Source organism: Sus scrofa, chromosome 17, assembly GCF_000003025.6.
Source record: "Sus scrofa isolate TJ Tabasco breed Duroc chromosome 17, Sscrofa11.1, whole genome shotgun sequence".
Classification (NCBI taxonomy): Eukaryota; Metazoa; Chordata; class Mammalia; order Artiodactyla; family Suidae; genus Sus; species Sus scrofa.
This window is the reverse complement of record NC_010459.5, coordinates 61,390,345-61,410,970: the sequence shown is the minus strand read 5'-3', so window position 1 is coordinate 61,410,970 and position 20,626 is coordinate 61,390,345. Positions and strand designations below refer to the sequence as shown.

The 20,626-nt window shown below is 59.6% G+C and overlaps 1 protein-coding gene across 2 annotated transcripts in view; it reads right to left on the bottom strand.

The window, feature by feature from the left end:
* Positions 1-20,626, bottom strand: part of CDH4 (cadherin 4) — a 494,919-nt gene that overhangs the window by 43,184 nt on the left and 431,109 nt on the right. Inside the window, exons 1-3 of one of the 2 annotated variants that reach the window (XM_021078206.1) lie at positions 19,227-19,359; positions 15,563-15,718; positions 10,616-10,760 (exon numbers count right to left, since the gene is read on the bottom strand). In XM_021078206.1, coding sequence (XP_020933865.1) covers positions 10,616-10,760; positions 15,563-15,646 — 229 coding nt within the window. In that variant the 5' untranslated portion in view covers positions 15,647-15,718; positions 19,227-19,359. Of the gene's footprint in view, positions 1-10,615; positions 10,761-15,562; positions 15,719-19,226; positions 19,360-20,626 lie in introns of those variants that run through there. The other variant, XM_021078205.1, reaches the window with a different exon arrangement.

The window sequence follows — 20,626 nt, the reverse complement described above, 5'->3', positions numbered from 1 at the left end:
CCCCAGGTGCTGACTGAGCACTGGCTGTGGGCAGACAGCGGGCTCTGTGCCCAGGGTACTGGATGCGAACAACCAGACAGGGTCCCACTGCCTCCCAGCCGGTGACGGTGGAGGGAGTCGGACCACACGCCCGGGATGCAGGTGCAAACTGGTGTGCCGGGGGGGGGGGGGGGGGGTCCTAGGGAGGAAGCAGGGAAAGGCCTCCGTGACTGATGAGGGCGGTGGCGGGGAGGGAGGAGGGCTCTGGGCAAAGGCCCTGGGAAGAGCTCAGAGTCGAGGAATGGGGCGGATGGGGCTGGAGGTGGGTGCGCCCATGGTGGGGACTCCGGACTTTCCTCCAAGATCACAGGGAACCAGTTTCAGCAGGGGACTGTCAAGTTTACAGTTTCTGTTTAGGGCCACACCTGCGGCCTGTGGAGGTTCCCAGGCTAGGGGTCGAATGGGAGCTGCAGCCGCTGGCCTCCACCACAGCCACAGCAACGCGGGATCCGAACTGCGTCTGCGACCTACACCACAGCTCATGGCAATGCCAGAGCCCTCACCCACTGAGCGAGGCCACATCCTCATGGACACTATGTTGGGCTCTTAACCCAATGAACCACAACGGGAGCTCCACGTTTACAATTTTGAGACATGCGAAGAACACAGGCTGCAGGAGTCCTACTGCGTGCGAAGCGTTAAGGATCTGATGTTACCGTTGCGGTGGCTCGGACGGCTGCTGTGGAGCAGGTTCCGTTCCTGGTCCAGGAACTTCCACGTGCCATGGATGCAGACCCCCAAAAAGACCCCCCCTAACAATACAAACATCAAAAAAGAAAAAAGAACAGCGACTGCGGGCAGCAGGCATGTGGAGCGTGGGCAGACAGTCGGGGTGCCAGCTCATTTGCCGGTTTCGCGGAGAACTGGCTGCAATCAGGCCCAGAGGTGGCACCCCCGGGACACTCATTGATTCATTCAACACGCCTTTTTTTTTTTTTCCTTTTTTGGCTGCCTCACAGCATATGGAGTTCCTGGGCCAGGGATCAGATCCGAGCTGCAGTTGCGACCAAAGCCTCAGCTGTGGCAATGCCAGATCTTTAACCCACTGGGCCGGGCCGGGCCGAGGGCCCGAACCTACGTCCCTGTGCTCCCAAGATGCCACCGATCCCATGGCGCCGCAGCAGGAACGCCTCAATATGTCTTTAGTGAGTGTCTTCTAGAGGAAAATATAGAACTTCTGCGTTCTGAGAGTCTAGAAAAAATTCATCAAATACACCCACCTAACTTCACGCAATAGATAGTCTCAAAGAATTGTGTGCAAACCCAATTTAAATGAATTTAATTATCGGTAGAATTTCCCCAGAGGCCTTAAGTATTTAAGAGAAATTTGGGAAGTTCTGTCTTTAGCAAGTGGTGGACAATGTTATTTTAAACCAATCTTCCTCCTAAGGAAAACTCGGAAAGCTATAGACACATCGTGAATTAGAAACGTCTCTTTAAAGGCGCCGGAGAGATGCCAGTGGCACAGACCTGGGTGGGGTGGGGGCTGAGAAGGAGGACCCAGCAGTGGCCCCGTCTTTTCTCGGAAGGTCCCTGCTGATTCCACAATCGGCTTCTGACAGCAGAAGAGCTCCAGGGAGCTTGCAGCAGACTCACAGGGAGCTTAGGGCTCGCCGCGGGGGCTGGCGGAGCCCTGGAAAATGCTCCATCCTTCGGCTGGGACCCAGCCGTGCGGCACACGCCAGGCGGAGGGTCAGCAGGAAGGGGACCCTCACAGCAGATGGAGCAGAGCTCAAACCACGGTGACTTATGCTAAGAAGCTGTGGTCGGCAGAGTCCCTGCCAGGATGGAAAGGTCATCCCCCACAGGGAAGAGAGCCTTACACAGCTTCTAGTCACGGCTCCACTTCCCCACCGCAAGGCACCGCACTTAACCAACCAGGCTCACAAGGAGACAAAACCTGACGGAACACAGAAAGAACCACCGTGGCCAGACCAGGGGGCATTTCTACGACAGTCATCAGGCACAGGTTACAAGGAAATCTGCCAGAAAAGCTGAACCGTAGCCCCAGTCAGTCACACAGGACACCCCATTCTAGGTACCCACTGCCAACTCCCCAGGCCCACAGCTCCTCCACCACGAAGCTCCCCTAGTCCTCTGCCTGCCTTCCTGTCTCTGCCCAACGAGTGATGGTGGCTGACGCCACGCCCTGAACACACAGGATCTGCTTGTCCCCACTGGCTGGGCTGTATTTCCATGACACTGCCGGGGGAACCGCCGGGAGAACGTGTGAACTCTCTCTGACGCTGCACAAGCATTCGCGGGCTGACGTGGGCTCCGATGAGAAAGCGGAGTCAAGTCCCTGACCTGAGATGCTCACGTCTAGCAGTCAGGCAAACCGGGAGCAAAATCAGCAAGTAAATGGTACCGAATGCCTGCCTGGTGGAGTGGGTGGGGTTGAGGAGACTGGTGTGTTCCCACGACCGGGGATGTTTAATGCCATGCAGATACCCTGGAGGGATAAACATTCCGTGACACTTGAAATGTTTGTGATATACAGCAAAATGGAAAACCCTCTGGCTTCTAAACCGTGGTTTTTGTTGTTGTTCTTTTTTTTTGCTTTTTAGGGTCGTACCTGCGGCATGTGGAGGTTCCCAGGCTAGGGGTCGAATTGGAGCTACAGCTGCCGGCCTGCACCCCAGCCACAGCAACGTGGGATCTGAGCTGCATCTGCGACCTACACCACAGCTCATGGCATCGTCAGATCCTTAACCCACCGAGGGAGGCCAGGGATTGAACCCGCAACCTCACGGTTCCTCGTCAGATTCGTTTCCGCTGCGCCATGACGGGACCTCCTAAACTGTGCTCTTTGAAGTGACCACATGCTGGGGCAGAGAGAGACCCACCAGAGGGAGACTGCGTTTTCTTTGCGACCCTCTCTCTCTGTCTCCCAAACTTCCTCCAAAGCGCATCACTCGATTATCAGGAAGAAAATGCTACTTGGGGAAAGGGAGGAAAAAGAAAGAAGGTAACTGATGGGATTTTTTTTCATCCTTAATCACAGTTTGGTTTCCTAAAAAAAAAAAAAAAAAAAAACGAAGCAGAGGTTCTGAAAACCCAGTGGGTTCATGGCCGCCACTCTGCGATCAGGTGACCCGCGCCAGCGCTGCTCTGAGCCCGAAGGCCAAGGGGCAGGGTTGCCGTGGAAATGGCCCTTGGTGAATTCGGAGTGGTCAAGGCCCTGGAAGTGAGCAAGGCTCAGAGATTTTCGTTTCTGTCCTAGGACAGACATGGGGAGGGCAGGGCGGAGGTAGAAGGAACCCCTTTTTGAGACCTGGAGGGCTGCCTGGAGGAGGTGGCCTCTGCCTGCTGTCTGGGCACATTCTAGGCCCACTTGTCCCGGCCCACCCAGCGAGCCCTCAGGGATGCTGCTGAGCTGGGGGCCAGGCTCTAGCACAGGCAGCCCCCTGCTCTGCCCCTGCACAGTCCTGTGCTCCAGGCCCCCCTACACTTGAGGGCGCCCCTTTCTGACCCCGCTGTCCTGCCCTGGTCGTGGCTTCCCTTTCCTAATGCCTGGGTGTCCCTCACAGTCTGCAGCAAGGCTACCTAGAACTGGTGGCTGGACCCCACGCCCAGCTCTGGGGGGTGGCCACATGGGCAGCAGCCAATGGCCATGACCTCACTCGCTCACGCAAGGCATCGGGCAGGGTGGGTCCCTGAGCCTTGGCTAATCAGCTTGCCGTCCTGCCCCGGGTGCAGCGAGGGCGCAGGATGGCTGGGTGCCCGAGGAGCGTTCAGCAGCTGTGCTGTGCTGTAGATCACGAGCAGCGCCGGTCCTCCTGGTCTGGGAAGGTGTGACCCTGGCACCAAGGTCCCCCTGGCCCCCTCGCCTTCTCCAGCCGGTGGGTCTGGTCCACAGGCGGCCATGAGCACCCAGCAGCCCCAGTGCACCTGCGGAGACAGCCTGGGCCACCCGGGGAGGGAGCGATTCGGCGGGGTAACCGCTGTGTGCCCGCTGGGCACCGCTCGCCGCAGCATCTGTGGTGGTGGGGAGTTAGGTCTCCCCGCCCCCTGGACTTTGAGAACAGGAGGAAACCATCCTTCCAGGGCTTTCTCTCCAGGCTTCCTCGCGCCTCTCTCCCCTGTGAAGACTTGAATTTTCTTAACAAAGGAAACTGAACGTCAGCTTGTATTCCTATCTAACAGGCCACGCTGTCTGCTGCCCGAGATGCTGGACATCTTCTTATTAATCGTGCCAGCAGGGAAAGGGGGGAAGGCACAGGCTCCGTTCTTCTGAGGAATCCATGTACAAATGCTGCCATGCGCCTTAAAGGATTAATTTCACAAGCCTTAAATTGCAGTTTAATTTGAAAACTAATTCAGCCCCATAATTGGCTTTCTGCTCAAATCACTGAGGCTAAAGATTTAAATTCTTAATATTCAGATGACTTTCAAGTATCTGGCACCATCTGTGCATTAGTCCATGGCATTAATCTCGGGGGGCCTCCGCTGGCACAGAAATAAAATAAATAAATAAACTGGGCCCGCTAATAGAATAAGCTATTTAAGCAAAAACTCTGCATCATATAGATGAAGGTTTCCTTGACTTCATTTGCGGCATGTAGATTTCTCTGCTATTTAATATTTTAGAGCGACATTAATTTCAAAATTTATAATATGGGCCCTCACGCAGTTACAAGGGGTTAGGGAAAGCAGGAATCCCAATTAGAGCCTTTTTCAGTTAAAAAACAATCAATATGAAGGCATCTTGTCTTGAGAGGTTAGAGAGACGCCCTGAGACTGGCTTGGCTGCCTCTGGGCAGGAGGTGGGTCGGCCACCCTGACCTCCAGCTGGAAGAGGCTCAGGAACGACATGGACTCATGGGCTGTGGAGGCGACGGGTCCACTGATGGTCCCACCCCTGAGAAAGGCACACTCACACACAGCATGCGCTTTCCAGGGGACAGTTTCTGTGCTACACTGTCCTTCCCTGCTTCTTCCTGCCTGATACTGGATGTGATGCCTGGGGGTGCAGCAGCCATCCTGTGACCTTGCGGTAGAAATCAGGGAGGGGCCAACAGCACAGAGACGTCGGCTCTGGCGGTTTCACGCTCTCACCCAAACCCCTCCCTGTTCCAGATGGATTTTCTGTGACTTGTGGCCAAATGCACTCCTGACACAGGCTGTGGAGGGGGGCAGTTTGGCACCACGGTCAGCACTGCAGCTTGAGAGCCAGATTCTTGGTTGAAATCTTCCCTCCGCCTGTAATGCAGGACCCTCTGGGGCCTTCCTGGGACAGACCTCTCCCCAACCCTCTGTTATCACTCCTCCCGAAGCACCCAGAAAACAGGAGCAGACACACACTTCCCGGGTTGTTTTCCAGAGGCTACGCCCACCACCACGTGGAAGAAATTAACCACCTGAAGACCAAGAGCGCGCGGCCCGGAGCCTGAGGACTGATGGTCAACCCCTGGACCCTGCCCCGGTGCCGCACTAGCAGCCAATCAGAGACGCACGCCCAGCCCATCACACACTGCGGGACGCCCTTCGCTCCGCTGGCCTTCAGCAACACTTGGCTGAAACCCTTCAGGGAGTTTGGGTTTTGTGAGCACGAGACACCCCTTCTCCTCATGTGGCTGCGTGACAATAAACGCTGCCTTTCCTTTGCCGGCTTTCCTCTGCGCCGTGAGCGGACACACCTGTTCCCAGCTACCCGTCCCTACTTACTGTTTTGTGCCTCGCTGCCTCATTTCCAAAGCGGGGAAACGGAAGTGCCTGTGTCACGGGGCTGTTCAGGACTCGCAGGTCACCCCACAGGGAGGTCTTAGAACGATGCCCCGTCAGGGTACGTTCCGTGCTTGCGTGTCTGCCACGGCCCCTTAATCAAATCTTCGGGGAGGCGCCCCTCACTCTGGGAGCCCCTGCAGGGAATCCGAGGCCTCGAGCAGAGATGCGGGCCTCCTCCCAGCGGGTTCTCGGGCTCAGGAGAGAAGCTTCAGGTCAGGGAGCCCAGCTGCTATTTTTAATCTGTCGCTTCCTCTGCTCGAAGAGGCCAAGTTCAAAGGAGCAGAACTTGGCCTTTGAAAGGTGCGCTGGCACCCTGGAGGCCCCCTGAGAGGCAGGAAGGCGGCCTCTGATGAGGAGAACAGCCGGGCCTGGGGCCAGGGCCTCCCGGCATCGCTGTATCCACCCCATACAGCCCTGGGGTCCACCCCATACTGCCCTGGGGAGCGCAGCTTGGGAAACAGGGGTGAGGGCCTGGTGGGGAAGCCTGCTCACCTGCAGGGCGCCCCCTGCCCCTCGGCCCGCCTTCTCCTCTGTTGTGGGCGCTCCCCCAGCTCGCCCCGCCCCCTCCGCCACGCATGCTCCCTGCCCCACTAGGCCTTCCGGGAGCAGCCCGGTCAGATCAGCACCTGCACCCAATTCTCCCCCCAGCTCCAGACACCGGACCTCAGCCCGGCTCCCCCTGGCCACCTGATGCCGGAAAACTGCCAATGTTCAGACGTGGCCAGTTTCTGTGCTAATTCAGAAGAATGCAGGTCTGAGGTCCAGCTCAGCCATCAGGGAAGAGGGCCTGCCCAGCAGACCGGCGGGTGACCTGAGGGGCGCTGGAACAGGACACTCGGGACAGCTGGTTTTAAGCAAGTCACAGGTAATGTGAGGGTGTCCCTGACTGAAGGTCCTGGAGTCAGGAAGCGACTATTTTAAGAAAGAAGGTTTAACAGCATTAGTAAGTTAATACTCATGGATCAGCGCAACACCAGGAGTAATAGCCCAGGTGTGGGAAGCCTCAGGGGGACTCCACCCGGGGGCGCTGTTATTACCTCTGATTTGCAGTTGAGACAGGGTGGCCGGCGGAGGCCACACAACGCCACACAGTGGCCCTGAGGAAGACGGGTGAGTGCCGTATGACGCCACTGCCAAGTGCACAGTCCCGCCCCCGGGAGGATACAGGTGACAGCCGGGCCAACAGCCCTCTTCCACCCCACGTCAAGGCTTCTAGGCGCTGCGGTCACCCAGACAGCGTGGTGCCCACGTAGGGCAGACACTCGGGTGGCTGGACCGTAACAGAGAACCCGGGGACAAACCCGCGGATACGCCCACTGACTTTTGGCAGAGGTACGAAGGCGGCTCGGGGAAGAAGGGTGCAGGAGCGCTTGGGTTTCCACCCGTAAGTGATGTAAGCCTCACACCTACCGCAAAACTCGGCTTGGACGGGACCGCGCTGGAACGCAAAGCTGAAACCAGAAGGCCTTTAGAACCAAGCCTGGGAGGCTCTCTTCAGGACCCAGAGGTGGAGAAGGGCTCTCCATCCCCAGCCCAATCCACTCAGCGGAAAGTGATCAACTGGACTCGATCGAAGTGAAAAACTCCTGCTCCCAGAAGACCCCAAGAAGCGCATGAAAACACAAATCTCAAAGCAGGTGGGAATATGTGCAAACCACATATTCGACAAAGGGCTTGCATCTCAGATAAAGGACCCTCTAAACTCAGTGATCAAATAACCTAATTGGAACATGGGCAGAAGGCATGAAGAGACAGGTCACCGAGGAGGCTGTGCAGACGGGGAATAAACGCGTGAAGGGCTCGTTCCTGTTGCCGCCGTCAGGGAGGAGAATGGGAAGCCACAACCGAGGCGCGGCCACTCGCCTGCCCAGTGGCTAAAACAGAATCCACCACCAAATGCCCACGCGCCCGCCGAGAAACGGGCCGCTCCCGGGGTGGGAATCGAGGTGGCGCCATGACTCCAGACAAGAGCCTGGCGGTTCCCCGCGGAGCTGAACACCTGTTCCTGCACCACCTAGCCACTGGGCATCTGTCCCGGAGAAACGAAAGCTTGGGTTCATGCAAACGCAGTCTGTAGGTGCGTGAATGTTCCTAACAGCCTGATTAGGGGCTCCGGCTGGGAACCGCCCAAACGCCCTTCGAAGGGTGGTGTGGGCTCTGCAGTGAAAGGAAATGGGCTCTGGACACACACGGCTTGGATGACTATCCAGAGACATTATGGTGAGTGAAAAAAGCCAGCTGTCAGAGGTAACAGCCTGGTATGATTCCAGTTTGTTTTTCTTTTTTGGCTGCACCCGAGGCAGATGGACGTTTCTGGGCCTGGGACTGAATCTGACTAGCAACACCCGATCTTTAACCCACTGCGCTGGGCATCTAACCTGCGCTGCCACAGAGACAACGCTGGATCCTTAACCTGCTGTGCCACAGCGGGAACTCCTGTTCTGAGACCATTTCTATGAAAGTCTTAAAATGACCAAGACCCATTTTAGACGCATTTTGCTAGACCAGTTGCCCACGTCACGACAGCGGGAGCTCACAGAGACAAACGAGCTGTCCCGTGTGCAAAGCGCTGTTACCCCTGCAGACCCAGCCTTTGCCAGGGGCGGGGGAGGTGTGAGATGGCCTCCTCCAGGGGGTGGGCACAGCAGATCTGGGGGACGGAAGGCAGGCTCTGCAGAAAGGGGGGTTCGGGGAGGCAGGGGTAGGGTGTGCCTGGGGGGTGGGGTGCCCACCCAAGCCAGACTCTCACAGTGTCCAGGATGGCCCCAGCATGGGGAGGGATGGCCGCTGTGACCACCAGCTTCAGGTGGCCCTGTCTGGGTGGGGTCCACCCAGATCACCCAACGAGGCAGCCACACCCACACGAGGCTATTTAAAGGCTAAATACCACATTCGCTCCAGCTTCTCGGGTGTAGGAGCCGGACGTGTGTGTCAGCCGATTCGGACCCACAGAGCCAGAGAGGATTTCGCACAGTCCAGGGGCCTGGGCTGGGGAAGGGCGTGGGGTGACGTGGGAGCCCGGGCCAGTCGGCTTGCTGGTGTCCCCAGGTGAACTCCCCAAACCTAGAAGGCTCCTATCCAGCTGAGTCAATATTTAATCTGTCTTTCCATCTGTTTTCCGTGAGAACCTACATCTGAGACCCTTCACTGGCCTCTTGGTCCCCAGAATAATGACTGATTTCTGGCGGTAGTTCTCCCTCATCCACCAAGGCGCTGTGTACAGCCCTCTAGAGCTGTAATTCGCTGGAAGGACACCGAACAGGCTGTCAACCACGTTGGGGCCGGGCTCTGCCTGGATGGGGCCCTGCCCTGGGCCGGGTCCGGTGCGGGGGCCCTGCTCCCCTAAGAGGGCGGTTCCACGGCCAGAGACGGAGCACTTAGTGTGAGCAGACCTGGTACGGCGTGGCGTGTTCGCGAGTAAAGGGCCGGTCGGAGCCACACCAGCCCTCAGCCCAGGCCGCGCCCAGCGACCCGGGGCTGCCGCTCCCCAGGCCGGAAGGCTTCTCAGGAGCTCGAGGAGACGCGGCCCATTGCGGCTCTTGTCACCCTCACGCAGAGCGGCAGGTGCACGCTCGGGAAGGCTCGACGTGCTCTAAAGGCAGACCGAGAGCTTGATGGGCCGTACCAGGCTCCTTACAGCGCTCCCTGGGCCTTGGGGAGACTGCTCACCACCACCGCCAACAGGACCCCCCAGCCCCCAACTCTGAGTCAGTCACGACCGCAATTTGCCCTGTCGAAGCAGCAGCCCTGAGACGGGGCGGTGACAGCCGCCTCGGGGGAGGAATGATGATCCTTGTTTGTCCTTGCCGCCCCTCCCCCAAGCCAGACGCCCTCTGACCCCTCCTCAAGGGCCCCCTCAGGCTGCCCAGCACCTCCCAGGAGACCTCCCTCAAAGCCCAGAAGTCCTGCCTCCAAGGGCGGCTGCCCCGGAGCTGGGGTGGGGCGGCCTCTAAGAGGCAGGACCCCAGTTACGTCTGAAGTTCAGGTCGGCAAGGAGTACCCCGCAGGGGGAGTACGTTCCCAGTGCTGCGTGGGGCAAACTTACGCACGAAAAGAAGTCCTACAGCTTTGCGGCAGCTTCTGGCCTCAGCAGGGGCCGCATCCATGGTGGTGGCAGCTCCCCTCACCCGGCCCAACCGAGCAGCGGTCCCAAGGCCGACCTCCCCCCACCCCACCCCCAGGGGACAGCGGGGCTGCGCTTCTCGAGCTTCAGCAAGTCCAGAACTCTCCTGGGGGCCCATCGGCCCAGACCCAGGTCCCACCTGCAGAGTCTCCATCTGCAGGTGCGGCCGCGAGCTCGGCTTTGTATCGTGTTCCCAGGTAACGAGGTCCCACCCAGGCCCACACCACAGGGTTGGCCGTGAGTTTCATCTTAGCTAAAGGGGAGAGGGAGGCGTCCCCTTCTGGGCTGTCGTGGGATCCAGAGACTGGACAGAGTGAAGCGGTCATCACTCATGCTGGACAGGAGCCCACAGGCCAGGGGGGCCTCAAACGGCCAGCCTTCTCTCTGGCCCCTCCCTGCCCCAGGAGCATCGCACACGCTCCCCCCACCCCGGGCTCCCTCCCAGCACGTCTCTGCCTGCTGCTCCTTATCCTGTGTTGGCTCGGCTCCCTGTCACCCCCCTGGATCCATGGCCCCTCCCACCACTCTCAGCACCCCCCGAGTTTCCTTCCGGGCCCCCGTCACTGCCGTGGCCTCGTTCCCTTGTTCCAGCGCTTCGGTGAGCAGGGCCCCCCAGTGCGTGCAGGAGGGGCCGTTTACAGCGGCCGAGCCGAACGTGGCGGCCCCGCGTCCCGCGGTGCCGTCCCCCTGGGGGGCTGCCCGGCCCGCGCCCCGCCCGGCCCTCACCTGGCTTGGAGCCCTCGTCCACGGAGCCGTTGTACAGCTGGTTGAGGAACTCAGGCCGGTTGTCGTTCATGTCGATGACGTAGATGTACAGGTCGATGGGGTTCTCCACCTTGTTGCCGTTCATGTCCACCGCGTGCGCCCGGAGCTGGAAGGCAGCGCGGCCGCCGTCAGGGCCGCCCTGCCCGCCTGGCTGGGCGCCTTTCCCCGGGCCGGGGGTGGTGGGGACAGAGCACTTGGGCCTGAAGGGGCCGCCTGGGGAGGGCAGGGCGGGCTCGGGGCAGGTCCCGAAGCCTCCCAGAGCCTCGGCTCTCTCCCTCGGAAACGGGGAAGGGTCCTGGGAGGGTGAAACCCGCGACGCATGGAGCTGGAAGCAGCCCGGGGGCCACTCAGACCGCCCTGCCCCAGGTTCACGTGGGGCCTGAGTCCTGTGGTGGGAGGTGGACCCAGGGAGGGGCGCACGGGCGGCCTTGAACGTGGGCGTCCACACTGCAAGCTTCTGTCCCTGAGGCGGCCCAGAGGACAGGCGTCCGGGCCCTGGGGCGGAAGCCCCTGCTCTGCTGGGTGGGGGGAATCTGAGCTGGGGCCCCAAACAGTCACCCTCGGTGCCCTGGCCGCTCTGCCAGCCTCAGGGGAGAGGGGGGCCGCAGCCCGACAGCCCTGGGTGGAGTTTTACCCTTGAAGCCGTGTGTTTAGGGGACCCGCCTTGTCACAAGGAGACACAGCGCTGATTCCCGGGAGCAGCAGCCCACAGAGTGGGGTGTGACTACCCGCTCACGACTGGCCTGGAATGTTGTGTTGAAGCATCTGAGGATGCTGTGTGGTTGTGTCAACCAGCCACCCCCCAGCCGCCTCGGGGCCCCCGGAAGCTCAGTCTGCACCCCAGCCTGCGGCCGGCGGCCCGGCAATCCTTCACCTTGTCAAACGCAGCCACGCAATAACGCTCCGAGCCAAAGTTGAGAAGGCTTTGAAAAAAAGTAATTCCGAGCTAAAGTTAATTATCTTCTAAGTAAAGTGACTGGGCACCATCCCCAGCAGCAGGAGCAGCCTGCGTGGAGACCACCACGGAGTGGCTGCTGGGCTCCTCCCGGTCCCGCAGCTGCCCTGCCCCCACGGCTTCTGCTGGAAGCCTCTAAGGGAAGAGCCAGCCCCAGCCTCACCCCTTTCTCCAGCTGGGCACAAGGCAGTGGGGTTGGGGGGTCTGGCTTGGAGTGGAGACAAGAAACGTCCTGCAGTTGGCAAACCTGAACTTCGCCTGCAAAGGGCATTTCCTGAGATGCACCATGCACGCCTTCTGAGCGGCCTCCCGCGGGGGGACAGGACCCAGAACGTTCCAGGAGGGCCCTGGACTCTGAAGATCTTCTCCCATCAGCATCCACGGCCAAGTCTCAAGGTGCGCTCGCTCGGCTGGGGGCGCCGGGAACCTGACACGCCCTTCGGCGTCTGTGAGACCCGAGGGGCTGGAGTTGTCCGATCCTCGTTTTACCGATGGGGAAGCTGAGGCTCAGGAAGATGAGGGAACTCGCCCGAGAGGCAGGCGCGTGGCAGGCCCCTCAGGGAACCCTCAGTAGAACCTCCTGGAGAATCACCTTGCAGAGAAAGCCTCCCACACCGCGTGCTTCCACGAGGCCCGCATCCGGTTCAGCCCATCCTTGGCATGAGGAGCAGAAAGGCTCTGAAACGGCCCCAAGGCTATGGGGTGCTGGCCCCGGTGTGAGGGCAGCGGGGCCCCCATCGGGTCACGTTGGGCGGCCTGGTTGAGACTGTCTGGGTGGACACAGGTGGCTCGTGGCCTCTGATCAGGGTGCTTCTCTGGCCAGCGACAGGCGAGGAGCTGGGGACTCAGGGAGCCTGTCGGGAGTAGGAGCAGCCCCTGGCCACAGCCAGCAGGGACCTGGGGGCCTGGGTGGGCCACACCTGAATGAGCAGGAGCAGATTCTCCCCGGGGCCTCCGGGTAGGTGCCCAGGTGGGTAATACCTTGACTTGTGTCTTGCGAGTCCCTGGGCAGAGCCCACCAGTGGGCAGAGCCCACCAGCGGGATGAAGTGGGCACTGGTCTTCAGAACACAGGTAACTAACACAGCCCCCATGCTGGGCCAGCACAGCTGCCAAGGGCCCGGGGGCTTCCAGAAGGTGGGAACTCAGAGAGGGCTCACCTGGGGTCTTAGGGGTGTGTGACGACTGCTGGGAGGGGGTTCTCGTCTCTGGGGGGAGTCTACCTGCCAAGTTGTCTGCTTCCTCCCTAGCTGCTGTGGGTGAGGAGGGGGAGTGGGTCTGTACGGGTCCCTGGGGAGGGCCAGGGGACTGGGGGTGTCTTGGCTCTCCCTCCAGGCCTCGTGAGCACCTGTTTCCCCATGGCCCCCAACGCCTCCGCAGGGCAGGTCACAGAACCATCCAGCTGCGGAGACACCACACATTTCCTGGGCTGAGCCTGGTACCGAGCGAAGCTTTGGCTCGAGTCAGGCACCAGGAGTGAGTGAGACATGGACGTGTGTTTGAGGTGCCCAGCCCCATCCCTCTGCATAACGCTGGCCGAGGGCTTGGCACTTGGCGGGTAGACAGCTCGGGGCAGGTGGGTGATGCTCACTCCGGATCAGCCACCCTGGCCTCCAGCCTCGCACCCTGGTCCATGCTGTGGCTGAGCTGTGAGGCTTCAGGCCACTCCTGAGGCTTTCAACGCGCGAGAGGGAGCGGCTCAGTGTGGCCCCGAGATCCTGCTCCTTGGCCTGGTAGGCCGGGCATGGAGACCCTTCCAGCAAGTCAGTGGGGCCCGGACGCTGACGTGGGCTGGGTGGCAGAGGAGCAGCTGTCAGTCAGGAACACTGAAGGCCGGGCCGGGGTTGAGCTCAAGGGTCCGCATGGTAAGTCAACTAAGACCAAGAAAGAGGCCTTTCCACTCAGTGCGGGTCCCTCGGGAAGGGCTTTGCGTCTTGTAGGCACTGAGTCTACACCCCAAATTCACAGACACCCTCTGAGCTACACCTGCCAGGCCCCTGCTCCCCAGCCCGCACACACGGCCACACTGCACGTGGGAGGCTGGAAGGGTCTGCCAGCTTCGCTCTGGTGAAGAAAAGCTTAGAAATCCGTGCTGTGCTGGGACTCACCCGCGAGGGCTTGAGAGGCTGGTCCACGCGTCTGTGTTTAGATCCCACGAGACCGACTCTGCTGTCTGCAGGCCTCGTCTCCCTCCGTCCCTCCTTGTCTCTGTCTGTCTCTTTCTATCTCCCGCCCTCTCTCCTCTCTCCCCGTCTCTCCCCCCAGGTCTCCCAGTCTGCACGTATTTGTTGGCAGACCAGGGGAGCCGACCTTGACTCGGGCCCTGCTGTGAACACGCGTGGTGGCAGCACACAGCCTGGATGGAGAGACAACAGTCACGTCAAGATCCTGAGTTTCCTGCCCTGGCTGGACGTCGTTGGCTGAATTGTCTAGTGGGTTCTGTGCACCTGCCAAGGCCGAGAACCTGCCAGGAGTCCCAGACCACTGCCAAGCAGGCCTCCCCCAGATCTGCTCCTGCCTTCCCAGCACCCGGGGTGTGGGAGGGGGTCCAGGAGGGCGTGGGCTGCTCTCAGCACCGAGCAGCCCGGGGTCCGCGGGACTGGACAGGAGCACCCTGTGGCTCTGGGCCATCGGCGCCAAGGTGCGGATGGGGCTGGGCAGGGGGGGGCCCGCAGGTCCTCAAGCTCCGGCTCCTTGTCGATGCCACCCGCGAAGGGACACCAGCCTCACGGCCTGCGTGTGGCCTGCAGAGCCACATGGGGCCGGTGCTCAGAAGGGCCTGCACGCGGTTCAGTGCTCTGCTGTCACCTTCTTAAAATCCTCAGTAAGTCTGGGGGGGCCCCCCTTTCATTCTGTGCTGGACCCGGAAATCCCGTAACCATCCTGAGTGCAGGAAGGGAAGTGGTTGAGAGCGGAGCCCCCGGGACTCCCCGGGTGCACTGCCCAGCGGCGCCCGGCTTCTGACGGGGATCAGGGTCCATGGAGAGGCCACCACTGCCAAGGACAGACTCGCCCTCCTCTGTCAGCTCCCTCCCTTCTGCACAGGGGGAGTGAGAGGCCCCAAGGGCCGGGGGACACAATGGGGACAAGCCCGATGGCTCCCTGGCCCGGGGGAGCCTTCCTTCTAGTCCAGGAGGTGGACAGTGAACCCTAAACACATAACCAGGGAGTCGGGCTGCATTCAGCACTGTGGGTTGAAGCCAAGGCCATCAGAGCCGGTCACTACCACGGCCCAGGGAACTGTACCCTCTGCCTGAAGGTCTTTGCTGGGAGCTCCGAGCCTGTGATGCTAACCACACACACGTCAGCTCACGTGTTCTGGGCCCCGCCCTTGAGACCCCGCACGTGGTCACCAGGTCCTCAGGACACACGGGGCACAGCTGTGACGGTTTTCCCCCTTCTTGGGTCAGAGAACGGAGGCCAGAGGTGTGAGGTGCCCGGGCCTCACCTGTGGGTTGCAGGGCTGCACCCTGAGGTCTGGCTCCAGCCCCTGCCTCCTGCAGGTGCAAGCCTCACCTCTGGGGCCTGGCATCAGGGTGAGGGCCTGAGAGCTGACGGTGTCCACCGTCCTCTGGGGCCCACGAGCCAGTGGGCGGCGGTCGCCGGAAGTGAGCCCCAGCCTTCACCTTCTCGTCCTTTCTTCTCTGCACTGGACTCTGAGAGTCGGAAGCAGCAGTGCTGGCCTCAGAGCCACCTTTCTGCTGGGGGGGGGCATGGGCGGCGGAGCAGAAAGGCCGCAGGTGCGGGATGGGAACTGGGGCTGGCCCGGGGCCGAGCCTTAGAGAAAGGGTCAAGGGCGGGCACTGGGAGGTCACCTGGCTCCACGCCCTCTGACCAGTCGCTGTGCCGCGTGTCCCAGACCTTCCGCGAGCACTGCCACCGGGAACCGACAAGGGCAGATTGTCAGCCCCGCCCGTGGGCGTTGCTGCACAGACGCGGGTGGCAGATACTCACGTGGTAGGAGGCTCGCTCCTCCCGGTCCATGGGCCGCGTGACATACATGCGGCCGGACATGGAGTCGATGCTGAAGACCTCCATGGGGGGCTGGTCGGCGCCCACGCCCGTGACGCTGTACCGGATGGGGATATCGTTGTCCTTGTCCGAGCGGATCTGGAAGGAGGAGCAGCGGGAGGTCAGGGCAGCGCCGGCAGGGCCACCTTCGCCCCTTGCGCTCGCTTGCCCCGCCCGGGGGTCGCGGGACCGCAGCCAGAGCTGCGTCCACTCCGGGGACTGGGAGGACAGGCAGAGGGCGGTTCCCAAGGGCCACCGCCCCGGGTCCCCAGGAGACGCGGCATGCCAAGGGGGAAGGGTCTGCGGGGCGCGGCAGGCGCACGGCACCGCTGGGAGGTTTAAAACGCCAAGGACCAGTGCAAACGCCCCTCCTGTGGCCGTCGGACCTCGGAAAAGAGCCGGGCGAGGAGACGGAGCTCCATGGAGCTGGAGGGGGGACGGTGGGGGCCCAGGACACGCGTCCCCCGAGCTGCCATCCACGTGGGAAGGCACCAGACAGTTGCGGATGCGCAAAGACGCAGAAAACACCCCGTGTCCTCTCCTGCGACAGAGGACCTGAGAGGTGGGTCGGAGACAGAGACAGCCGGGCCAGTGCGTAGACACAGAAACCTAAGCCCGAATAGTGCTGTCAACATGGGCACGGACCTGAATACAAGCATAAAAGCAACTTTTGCAGAAGCTGTGCACTGTTGTGAAACACTAATGGCGGTGTGGGTCCCATCCGGGGTAAGGCAGCAAAGCCGAGACGGGGCAGAGGGACAGAGCAGAGAACTCGCACTGCCCCGTTTTACAGGCGTGGGGTCGGGCTCGGCAGAGACGGGCTTTCACCTCTGACCAGATCACTGGATACGCTGAGCTTTTGGGAAACAAAAAATGTGGAATCTGAAAAAAGACAGAATGAACTTCTTTGCAGAACAGATACTGACTCACAGACTTTGAAAAACTTATGGTCTCCAAAGGAGACAGTTTGGGGGGTGGGGGGATGCGCTGGGGGTGTGGGATGGAAATCTTATAAAACTGGATTGTGATGATCATTGCACAACTATAAATGTAATAAATTCATTGAGAAATTAAAAAAAAAAAGGTATGTCTTTCATTCAGAGGAAGCAAAGGCTCTTGCTAGTGATAAGGGTTATTAGGGTTCTCTGACGGTGAGAAAATGTAAATAAACCACAGAGATGGGAAAGGAATAATGCTGAGGTCAGATTAAGATGAGCCTAAAACTCTGAATACACCTTTAGAAAACACAGCTTTCAAAAATCAGAGCCCAGGGGACCAACAGCAACCTTTTCTAATAAAATGGACCACAATGAAAACCTCAAAAAAAGGAAAAAAAAAAAAAAAAAAAAAGAGAAAATCCACGAAGCAAAATTGACCAGGACATTTTATTAGAATAACCCTATTAAAATTTAATGGTAATTTAAAAAAGACCTTTTAGAAAATTTAAGAACATTCTAAAGTAATCACAGGTTAGGGAGGACTCAAAACCGCACTCAGAGGCTATTTTAAAATAGTCAGGACAGTGCGACGATTACACAGCAAACCCAAGGAATCCGGTCAGTGAGTGACTCAAGCAAATCCTCAGTTCCAGGGTTTTCATCACTGAACAGAGCTACAGAGACTGACTCAGGCTCTGGCTCTAGATGGAAGGGAAGCACAAAGCAGGACGTGGGAGACAGAGTCAGTGATCCAGACGAATGCAGAAATTTCTGACTCGGAAAATGCAAAACTTGGAAGGAAAGGGGAACAGATTCAAGAGTTGTCGTTATAAGAAAAATCCTTAAGAAAGCAGATGCGCCTTTGGCAAATTCGAAACTTTTTTATAACTATATTTTAGGCCAGTCCAGCTGAAAACCCTGATGAAATGGATTTTTTTTTTTTTTTTTGAGAAAATACAAAATTCCAAACATGGCTAGAAAGAAGAGCAAACCCAAAGAGACGGCTACGTCTTTAGGAAATGCCTCCGCAAAGGGCCCCAGGGTCAGGGAAGCTCGCCCGGGAGGTGATGGAAGTTCTCCAGAGCAGGGGGCCTGAGAGCTACAGCCGCAGGTTTTACAAACCTCCTGAGATCCAACTGGAAATCAACCCCCCCCAGGTGTGAGGTCAGCCCTGAGCTAGAGACCCTTTCACCCTTCGAGGGGAGGGCCGGGCCGTGAGACCTCCAGCAGAGACGCCTGGAAGGAGCCCCCCTGGTCCACACGGCCGGCCCCCCCCCGCCCCAGGCCAAGCTGAGGGACCACCCTGACTTTAGAGACGAATCCGTTTTACAGTGATTGTCTGTGGTAGACATGGGGTGATGCTGAGTGACAAATCGGGGTTTGAAAGGCTGCGCCTGTGAGATTCCAGTCCCGTGGGTTTTCTGAGGCAGTTTTCTGCCTCTAACTGGACCGGATCTGACTCTGGTCTTCTCAGATACCGGCCTACATGTCTCTAAAGCAGCTTTTCCAATGCTCTCCCAGCTCGAACGTGGAGCCCTGAGGACAAACTGCCGTTTTCCCCAGGCCCCGCACACTAAGGCTGGGTGACTACGAACTTCAGGGAAGCCCCCGAAACAGCGCACGCACAGACCACCTGCTGTGCAGACCACTCAGAAAGTTCTGGAACATGCAGGGATGTCCCTGGAGGCACTCAGACCGCAGAAGATGCTGCGCACTCACCACCCAGAAATCTCCGCCGGCTGCCCCGGCCTTGAAAACCGACTGGTTTACAGTCTCGCCCAACCTCCAACCTCTGTCTTCCTTTTGCTTCCACGGAAAGGCCTCCTATCCAGCACCGGCTGGTCTGCGCCTGAGACCCACCTGCAACTCTGCCTCCTGAACTGAGACGACTCTTAACAGAACCGACCTTTTCTCGGACTGAGAGACGTGAGGAGAGGTGGAGGGAGCTGCCAGCCTGGGTTCGAGGCCCCGAGGCTGCTGGTCAAAAGCGGGGATGCGGGGAAGGGGGTCAGCACGCCAGGCCACCCCCAACGCGCTGCCTTTGGTGTGGTGACTGTTTTCAGCGGCAGGCACCTGGGAGTCGGCAGATTCAGGGGGCTGTTTCTCTGGACCCCCTGGCTGCCTGAGGACAGAGCCAGCGGGGGCTCAGGTGTCACAGCTCCCCCTGTCCCGGGAGGGGGACAAGACGGGGCGGACCTGGCCCCTCAGCTCCGGTCTCTCCTCCAAGGGCTCCTTCTTCTTTCCTGCACGTCGCCCCCCCCCACCCCTTTCCCCCGAAGGTCAGTTTCAGCCTGGAGACCAAGCCCTCCCGGTCCCACAGGTAACACGAGGCCCACCTGCTAACTTCTGTTCCTTCTTCTCTTAATCTGTTATCGCAGGGAAGGGTCTCAGCCCGGCACTCAGGAGGGTGGAGGGAAATTTATGTTTCCTCCCCTACAGGCTGACGCAGGGTTTATCTAGAAACTAAGGACAGCTTTTTCTCGGGCAACTGATTTTTGTAGCACAATTACCACCCTCGTCTCCCTGGAGGCTCCAAAGACTTGATGACGAACGTTCTTTCCAGCGGAACTCGGACCCAGAGAACGAGCCACCCCCAGAAAAACTCCACTGCTTAGAAAACTTGGCCCAGCAGGGAACACCTTTCTCACACCCGCTTACCGTTTACATACCGGGGTCCGCCCACCCCCCGAGGGTGTGACTGCGGCCTCCCACCGCAGGGCGCAGAGCTGAGGACGCTGGACGCCGAGGGTGAGGAAGACGCGACGCTTCCGTGGCAGCAGCGCCACACAGGTGTCACGTGGGCTGCTTGGGTGCTGGGCGGGGCCTCGGGGGAGAAGGCGCACGGCGCACACGCCTGCGCACACGCTCACACGCTCACACGCAGGGTCCGGCTTCCCCAGCCCTGCCCTCCTCCCTCTGCCCCTCGGGTCGGCTCTCCTGTCCCTGGTCTGCCCTGGGCAAGACCACACGGGGGCTCCCCCGCCAGGGCCGCCCATCTCCTGCTGGAGATGCAGCGGGCCTGCCCGGCCCCCTGATGCCCAGCACTGGGCATCCCAGAACGTCCCTCCTCTGCCCACCGAGAACCATCCTGCAGGCAGAACCAGGTCAGACCAGCCCCAACTGTGGCCACGCGGGAGATCTGGGAGACAAACACGGACAGGGGAAGAGTTTCCCTTCCCAGCTGGATTGCAGAAAGGCAGCCAGCCCTCCCTGGCCAAGCTCCTGCCCTTCCCTGCCAGGTCTGGTCAGCGGGGGAGGGGGGGTGCTGGTAGGTTGGGGGAGAAGATGCATCCCCCTCCACTGCCCCCGCCAGATGCTCCTGGGCAAGAAGATCGGACTCTGTTTGGGGAGAAGGGAACCCAGTGACTGATGTAAAAACTCAAGCCAGTTTTGACTTCCAGGAGCATGGAAGGCTCTAGAAAGGCCGTTGAGTTCAGAGGCATGCTTCGACTTTAGGTTACGAGGAGGGCGCTTGGGGTATACAGGACATGCCAAGGGGAACTGGATTGAGGGGGTATGGGAACCCCTGTGGTCCTGCAGAGCCTGGTGGTGAGGGTGGGGACACAGCTGGCCTGCCAGCCTGCCACCCCCGCCTTTTTTGGGCCAGACTCCCCGTCCTTCAAAGGGAAATTTAATTATGAAACTGCTGAAAAGAACACGACACCCATTTAAAGATTTTACTTTTTGCAAAGAAATCTCATTACATCCTGACCGTTGGCCGAGCTACCTTCATTCTCCAGGCGCTGTTTAGCGGTATCTTCTGAAATACACGCCGTGAGCGTCTGGGGCTCCCAGCGCCCGCTCCCAGCGCACCCAGAGCCCTCCCCGGTTTACTGTATTAAGAGGAAATACTGTGCGGATGAATTCACCGGATCGGGGGAGAGCAGTTTCCCCTTGATTTGTGTCTGGAAAATGAGCAAAACATCACCGCGGCGTCCAGTGGGGCCATGAATAAGAAGCGAGGCAGGCATCTCCATCACCCATCTCGCTTTTACGACGCCACCGAGAAGCGTGCTCCTTTGCATTCGTTATTAAAGGACAGAACAGATGGTAAAAGGTTAGTTTAAAG